General features: G+C 36.0%; 2 protein-coding genes across 2 annotated transcripts; both read right to left on the bottom strand.

Moving 5' to 3' along the window:
• Positions 1–1,233: 1,233 nt before the first annotated feature.
• On the bottom strand, positions 1,234–3,320 carry GCK72_018559 (uncharacterized protein; the record flags this gene model as incomplete). Its single annotated transcript, XM_053732621.1, has 7 exons — positions 1,234–1,368; positions 1,736–1,801; positions 1,888–2,051; positions 2,273–2,425; positions 2,922–3,001; positions 3,070–3,230; positions 3,279–3,320. The coding sequence occupies 7 exons, from the start codon at positions 3,318–3,320 to the stop codon at positions 1,234–1,236; spliced, it is 801 nt and encodes a 266-aa protein (XP_053581534.1).
• Positions 3,321–3,874: 554 nt separating this feature from the next.
• GCK72_018558 (uncharacterized protein) lies at positions 3,875–6,996 on the bottom strand (the record flags this gene model as incomplete). The annotated part of the gene is made up of 6 exons (XM_053732620.1): positions 3,875–4,131; positions 4,275–4,381; positions 4,427–4,633; positions 6,367–6,494; positions 6,546–6,883; positions 6,930–6,996. 6 exons carry the CDS (start codon positions 6,994–6,996, stop codon positions 3,875–3,877), a joined length of 1,104 nt encoding a protein of 367 aa, XP_053581533.1.
• Positions 6,997–7,362: the final 366 nt, after the last annotated feature.

Genomic DNA, 7,362 nt, shown 5'->3' with positions numbered 1-7,362 from the left:
CATGCAAGGAGAGATCGCACAAATCCTCGGAGACGAGTACGATGACTTCAAGAAGACTCGTGAGGCTCATGGACTTGCTCCACCAATGGGAGCCAACTCAGCCACTCTTGCCGCCGCTGCAGCTGCCCAGGTTGGTAGTTATTTTTTCAAAATATTTGTTAATGATCATTCTTCTAATCGCTATCACGTGTAATTCAATGACACTTTTGTTTTGTGTGTTTGTTTGTACTATCAATCTATCATCACTTGCACTTTTTACTTGGTTTCAGTTGAGACGGAGACAGCATGCTCAACGAGCCCAACGTTCACTCACCAGAACCTCGATTAACACAAATTCATCATCTTCTTCCTCTTCTTCTTCGTTTGTAAGTCCCAACTAACATTCACAACAGAGCATGTTTCAATTCAGGAAAAGTACTATTTCTTCATTCAAAAACAATATTTTCAGAACGGAAACAACCAAACATCTCCAGCATCCACGACAACCTCCGCAGCTTCCTCTAATTCTGCTGCCACGTCACCACAAAACTAGATGACGTCATTTCTTCATTAGGCACCGATAATTTCTTTCTTCATCTCTTTTTTCTCAGTCCAATTGACTCCGTTCAAAGCTCTGCTCGCAATGCTTTTGTATGCTTCAATATGATCTCTTTTTCAGACCCTTTGAAACTTTCTACTCATTATTTTTGTTCCCAATTTTCCGGTGTGAATTCCAAATTCAAAGCTCCAATTCATGGAATCCTAATAAATCTAGGCATAGAGAATCTCTTTTTTTCTTCAGCAGCTTCTGGGAATTACGGTTTCAATTCTATGTTTTTATTTCAATCTCTGTCATCTACTTTTTTCTTCTTCCTTTCCTTATTAATTCCATCCTTGTCATTTTTACACAACCGGAAAAAAAACAACAAAAAATCCCACCAAAGCTTTCATTTTTCTAATTTTTCTTCTTTGAATAAAGCTTTGAGCAAAAATAATCAACCCATACGAGCAATAATAAAATGAATTAACGAAGGAAGCACCATCAGATTTGGTATGACATCATTATAATTGAATCTATGCAGATGGATGAAATGAAGATATTTTTGAACGATGCACAAATACCGTTCCTGTTCTTGTATTCGGTTTCACCATCTTCAAACACCATTGCGGATGAATTTCCGTATGAAAATATAACATGACGCTTCTGAAAATCATTTTTCCCGGAAACTGTTATCAACCATGTCCAACGTCCACTCACCCATCAAGCGCGTGAATTGAAAGAAAACTGACGGAAAGAAAAACGAACTGATACCATATTGCTGAATTGAGTTTGAAGAGTATTGTGCAGTTGATCATGTCGATCAAATGAAGTGTGTCCTGCATTACACTCTGGAAAATCAAAAAATATATGGGGTGATTTCAAGGAAAAGGAAGGCAAGAGGAACTTATTTTTACCGCTTTCTAGTTTTGATAATATGTTCAAAGAATACTAATTTTGATAATAAATGTAAACAAACAAAGTCGAAAGAAATTAGAAAGACAATACTGCCTATGAAATTCGCATATTGTTCATTTATAACAAAGTATAATGTCCTGTGGGGTAGAACTTTGGGGAAACTCATATCACTCCAAGAATTGTTATGGTGAACTGCATATACTATGATCTAGTTATTTTTCTCAATTGTCACACGGTGTTCCGGAACATGTACTCGGACTACAGTAGTCACTTTGATGTTATAAACAAAACGTAACTAACCTGGATATACATACTGATCCTTCTCCTCCTTCTGCTTAAGCTCACTCCAGAGGAAACTCCTTCTACCTGAATGCAAACAATATTTCTGATATTCTATTTTCCAATTCTTCTTGATATCACTTCCTGTCAGAAGTCATATGCTTCAGACTCACCCGACTAGAAACTAGTTTCAAGAAAGTGGCGAAGTTGAGTGAATTGGAGGTGATTGATAGGCCAAGAATTGAGTAGAAAATGAAATCAGCCAACCACGCAGCACATTCAAAATCCTCAGGCCGCCATGAAAGTATGTCTGGGTCGAAGACAAATCCACACTCTTCTGGAAAATTGGTTGATGTTTTTTCTGTTGGATTTGTCTCTCAGTATCTCTATCTATATGTTTTTCAGAGTTTCCAGTACAATCATACTGCTCAACAAACTTCAAAGAAACTTTTTGATTTAGTTTCTGTAACTCGATTCCCGAATCTCTGTTATAACTTTTTCGATTTCCTATATTCGGAGATCACAATTTTTGATGATGTTTGAGCCAAAGTATCTCACCTGGAAAACCAATTGCAGTGTATATAACAGCAATGCACAAAGCTATAATTATAGCAATGTTTGTGATCGGAAAATTAGATACTTTCATAGAGGAAACTGGGAAGTATAGAACATAAAACCGATTGAACGACATGCATACCTGGAGAAGTGGACCTGGAATATTGCTATTAGGTTCAGTTGGATCGGGTTCATGGGGTTCAAAATATGAAGTTTGGGCGGTTTGTAGAAGAATTTTTTTAGATATTCAAATTTCACAAAAAAGAGAGTTAATTTCAAAACCTGAGCAGCTTTTTTAATATTTTTTGTTCATGGCTCATAGACTCTAATCTGATTTCAGACATCTAATTTCTGGATAACTTTTTTTTCATGTGGAAACGTCAATTTCTAAGCAGGAATAACAAATGTGAATCAGCAATCTATGTAAATTCCCTATTGTCAATGAAGTTACTCATTTCTTCTGTAATCAAACGAGATTCACAAATCATGTTATATTGCTCATAGTCGTTTTACTCTTGTTTTCACATCATTTTTTTGATTGAAGTGTCATCTAAAAGACTTAACCGATTCACCACTCGGAGAAGATTTATGGAAGAAAGTTTCAGAGTTGCTGACATATTTAAAATTTCAAGATTTGAAAAGAAAGACGTACCCAGAATATAGGCTCCCCATCCCGCAACTTGCCCAAACCCAACATTCACGTATCTGGGAATCGTTGCATACGTCGGATGTCTGAAATTATTGAAAGTTGGTAATCTTCAAGCCCGTTTTCTGATACAAAAAAAGAAGTCTTCACTTACATTGCACATAATGGAGTTGACCAACCTAGAAATGTCAAGCAGACTATTGAATTTGGAACAGCTTTTGTGATGCATAGTTTGTGGAATCCACTGAATTGAATCTTTTTGGTTGAAAGTTTGACAAACACATAGATATTTATAAGGAAACCAGGGAGGCTTATCTGAAAAGTTTTGTTATGTTTAGAGTCAGGAGATCCGGGAAATCTTACCATTCCTAGCAAAAGGGCCGCAAAAAATGAAAGTTCGAGCATCCCAATTACTAACGAAAAGAGGGAATGAAGTCTCAATCAGAACCAAAAAACGAGCAGCATAAATGCACACAAATGAAAAAGTCTCGTCTACCAACTCTCTCTTCACAAGGTATCCGCCCGAAAAATTAGATTACAAAACCAGACTGGCCAATATTTCCTTATCAAAAGGATATTTAAAGAGAGAAAAGGAAATAAGAAAATAAATTACTAGTCTTTTCAATTATTCGGTTCGATTTCGAGTATTTCGTCGTTTTTCTTTTGTTTTCTCATACTTGACATGAGAAAAATAACAAATTATCAGTGTCCGTTCTCTCGTTTCTCGTTATTCCGTTGTGTGTTTTGTCTGAATGAAATCTGACGAATCTGCAGATAAATTATGTTCTTGAGATTACTAGGAATGCAAGTTTTTTTTAGTTTATGAATGGAATCAACAAGATTTGGGGAGTAATAAATCAATGCAATAGTGAAGAAAAATCGAAAAAGTGAAGAAGGAAAAGTAATTGGAATTTATTTAAGTGACTCGGATTAGAAATGCAATAGAATTGATGATAAAATTACACAAAAACATCTTCAATCAAACTAATTGTGTACTGTTTGGGGAGTTTAGCTAACACGGGACCAAACGAAAACAAATAAATATCTCTCAATTTCTTCTGTTGGATCTCGACAAGTTCCAGAATTCCAATGAGTTCCACGTATCTGCTTGGGCCGTCATTTCTTTTTCTGAGACAATAATCAAGTAGAATCTTGGAAAACAGACATCGCTCCTTGTCAATTAGAACTTGAGCAGATTTTGAGAGATCAGGAATCGCTGTAAATAATTATTGGTTTCATTCAACAGGAAGTACACTTAAAGTATTAATTATTCTATTTTCAAGTGATTGTTTACATGAAGCATGTGACGTTGACATGCTTTAACATTTGAGCTGTTATTTCACAAAACTAAAAATTCACCTGGATTACATATACATATTGCCTTCAGTAATAAGTACTCTTCGTGTTGAATTCCAATGCGATATAATGGACCAATAAGTGAAGAAACTGTTTGGTAGCCCTCCTCTCTAAATATGAGCCTTATCGAACAGGAAGTATTACATTAAACATACGATCTGTGTGGGTGTTGTGATCCATCTGGCTGCGTGATAAGCTGGAATGTATTGCTAACAGTGAAGTAACTGATATGAAACGTCGTCAGTCCGACTGACACGTGTCTAATTAATATCAGCTGATCCCAGAGATCCAATTGTTGAAAGATTGAGAATGCTTTGATATTTTCAACAATAGTGAGCAGGTTGAAAAACCACCAGTGTTTTCTGAAAAAATTGATAATAAGGGACACTCATTCATGATAGTAACACCTGTCTGGCGAGAAATATTGAAAATAATTGTTTTGAACTTTTAAGGCGGGATCACATTGAACGGGCCAACCAGGAAAAGGCTGAAAGTTTCTGAAGCATTATCGTTTTTATACTGGAATGTCATACCCCATAGCTATCTGCTAGACTCAATTTATTTGTGTTCTTTAGCAGGTCTTCAACTTTCCGGATCTCTTGCCAATTGGGATTGTATGCTGATCTCCGGAAGTTTTCTACTTTTAATTCTAAATGAGTCAACCATTCGATGACGTCTGGTAAAGTAGTTTCAGTTGATATTATTCGTCTCATGGAATGGTTTATGATGGGACCAGGAGGTGATGAACATCGTAAAACCAACAATGATGGGTTCATTCCCACAAAAAAACATTTTTCAAATCGACAAGCCTGGCATCGAAAGAGTGGTGTTCCTATGAAATGAATTGTTAGTTGCTTGAATAAACGAAAAAATGAATTACTCACTTCTCTTTTTCAGATCGTAACAATCTTTGTTCAAATTGCAAATGACTTCTCTTTCAGATAACAGCTGTCGACGGAAGAACGTTTTACAACCCTTACATGTGGCCACATCGCAGTGAAAACCATGTGCAGGACGGTCACAAATCATACATTTCGCAGGTCGGTCCGTTATCGATAAAGAACTAGATGGAGTAAGATAGTTAGCGGAAAGTGACATTGTAAGTAAATCGTTGGATCAGATTTCTTCGATGAATCTTGAAAACCGGCAGTCTGGCAGGAGACAACTATCTATGAAATCATAAAACAGGTAACAATTAAAAGGTCAAATTGTAAGGTTTCTTTAATGTACAGATGGCCTTGGTCGGCGAATAATGAACATTGTGATGTCCTTGTATAGGCGACAAATGTAATTCGTAGTTTACACAAAATTATACTTTATTAAGCTGATAACCTTTCTCCCGCTTTTCCTGAATTTTTGTCATATTGATTTTAACTTTATTTGTTCATTATGCATGCATAATATCATCCAAAAATTGAATAACATGAGGAAACGTGGATATAATTGGTGCAATGTGATAAATATGAATATCTTTCTGAAGTCTTTGTTGATGCACTAATAATGGTATGATTCCAATTAGCTCCGCAAATCTACTCGGGCCATCTCTTCGGTTTCTCAAACAATAATCCAGCAAAACGTTTGAAAATTGTTGCCTCTCCTTAGAAATTATAGACTGAGCGTGCTCAGAGAGTCCGTGTATTGCTGAAAACAGATTTTTGAAGGGAGTTTGGAATAACTAATCAACTGACTTGGATTGCAGAGACATATAGCTTTCAGTACCATGTACTCAGTCTCTTGGATGTTACATCGGATCAAGGGCGCAAGTGACATTGAAAAAACTGGGAAATGATATTCGCTGCAAAGGAAATCCTTTGATTAACTTTCTCTAGATTGCCCCTACTCATTTTGAGGGTCCTCGGTACCATCTGGTTGCATGCATTTCTGTATTTTTTGCGAAACCGCAAAATAAGAATTATGAAGATTCATACAGATTAATGTGACATGTCCTATCAAAACAACTTGATCTTTCAAATCTAATTTCTGAAAGAAAGTGAACGTTTTTGCGTACTCAATTGTTGTTGCCATATTGAAAAACATCCACATTTTTCTTTAAAAATTTTCAATTTCAGAGTTTGCATTAGAACAACGGACTCACTCATTTGCTACAGGAATAACTGGAAAAGTTTCTTTATCACTCAAAATTAGTTCCAAATCAGGAATACATCTCATTCTTGATACTTTTGGAAGGTTCTTGAGCTCGTTTATCGGCCATCCCTTCATTGGCTGAAATATTGTCAAAACTAGAAACTATTGGTAATTTTTGTCGATCCTCACCCCAAGTTCGTCAGCTAACCCGAACGGATTTCCACGAGTAATAAGTTCTTCTGAGCTCTTCATGTATTCTGGGAACGTTGGATTGTAAGCTGACATCCGAAGTTGGTTCAACTTCAACTCTAGATAAGTCAGCATTTCGACAACATTTTTTGCTAGGGTTTCTTTTGATTTGATAATTGTTATCGTATGGTTTTGAACATTTCTATTTTCTACTTTTACAAGTTTCTTGTAATTCGGAGATTCGTCTTCTCCTTTTTTTAATTCCAATGCAAGCGGATTCATTCCAACATCGATGCATTTTTTATATCTACAGGCTTGACATCGTAATTGAAATTGATCTGAAATAGAAACGTAAATCTAATCTTAATTTCAAATAATTAGTACCTCTTTTAAAATGATCGAAACAATCGTTATTCAATTTACAAGTGAATTCAGAAGTCGACACGCACATCCTGCGGAAAAATGTTTTGCATCCCTTACAAGAAGCAACGCCGCAATGGTGTCCGTGTGCAGGACGAAGACAAATTTTACAATCGGACGGACCATACAAAAGAACACATGAAAACATACTAGTTCTGACCGAGATCCGGCTTTTTCATTGGTGGTTGAATTGGATATACTAGGTTGTTGCATATAGCAAAAAGAAATAACTGAAGAATAAAATATAAATCAGAACGGCCGTGTAACTGAAACAGATCTTTGAAACTGCCGAATTAGGAGGAATCGTATTGGGAGGTTGATATAAGAACATAGATCACAAGTCGGAAAAGGTAGTCTAGTCTTACCGAATATTCATTAAACAAGATACAACAAATAA

This window comes from Caenorhabditis remanei, chromosome V (assembly GCF_010183535.1).
Source record: "Caenorhabditis remanei strain PX506 chromosome V, whole genome shotgun sequence".
Lineage (NCBI taxonomy): Eukaryota > Metazoa > Nematoda > Chromadorea > Rhabditida > Rhabditidae > Caenorhabditis > Caenorhabditis remanei.
This window is presented reverse-complemented; position numbering and strand designations above follow the sequence as displayed.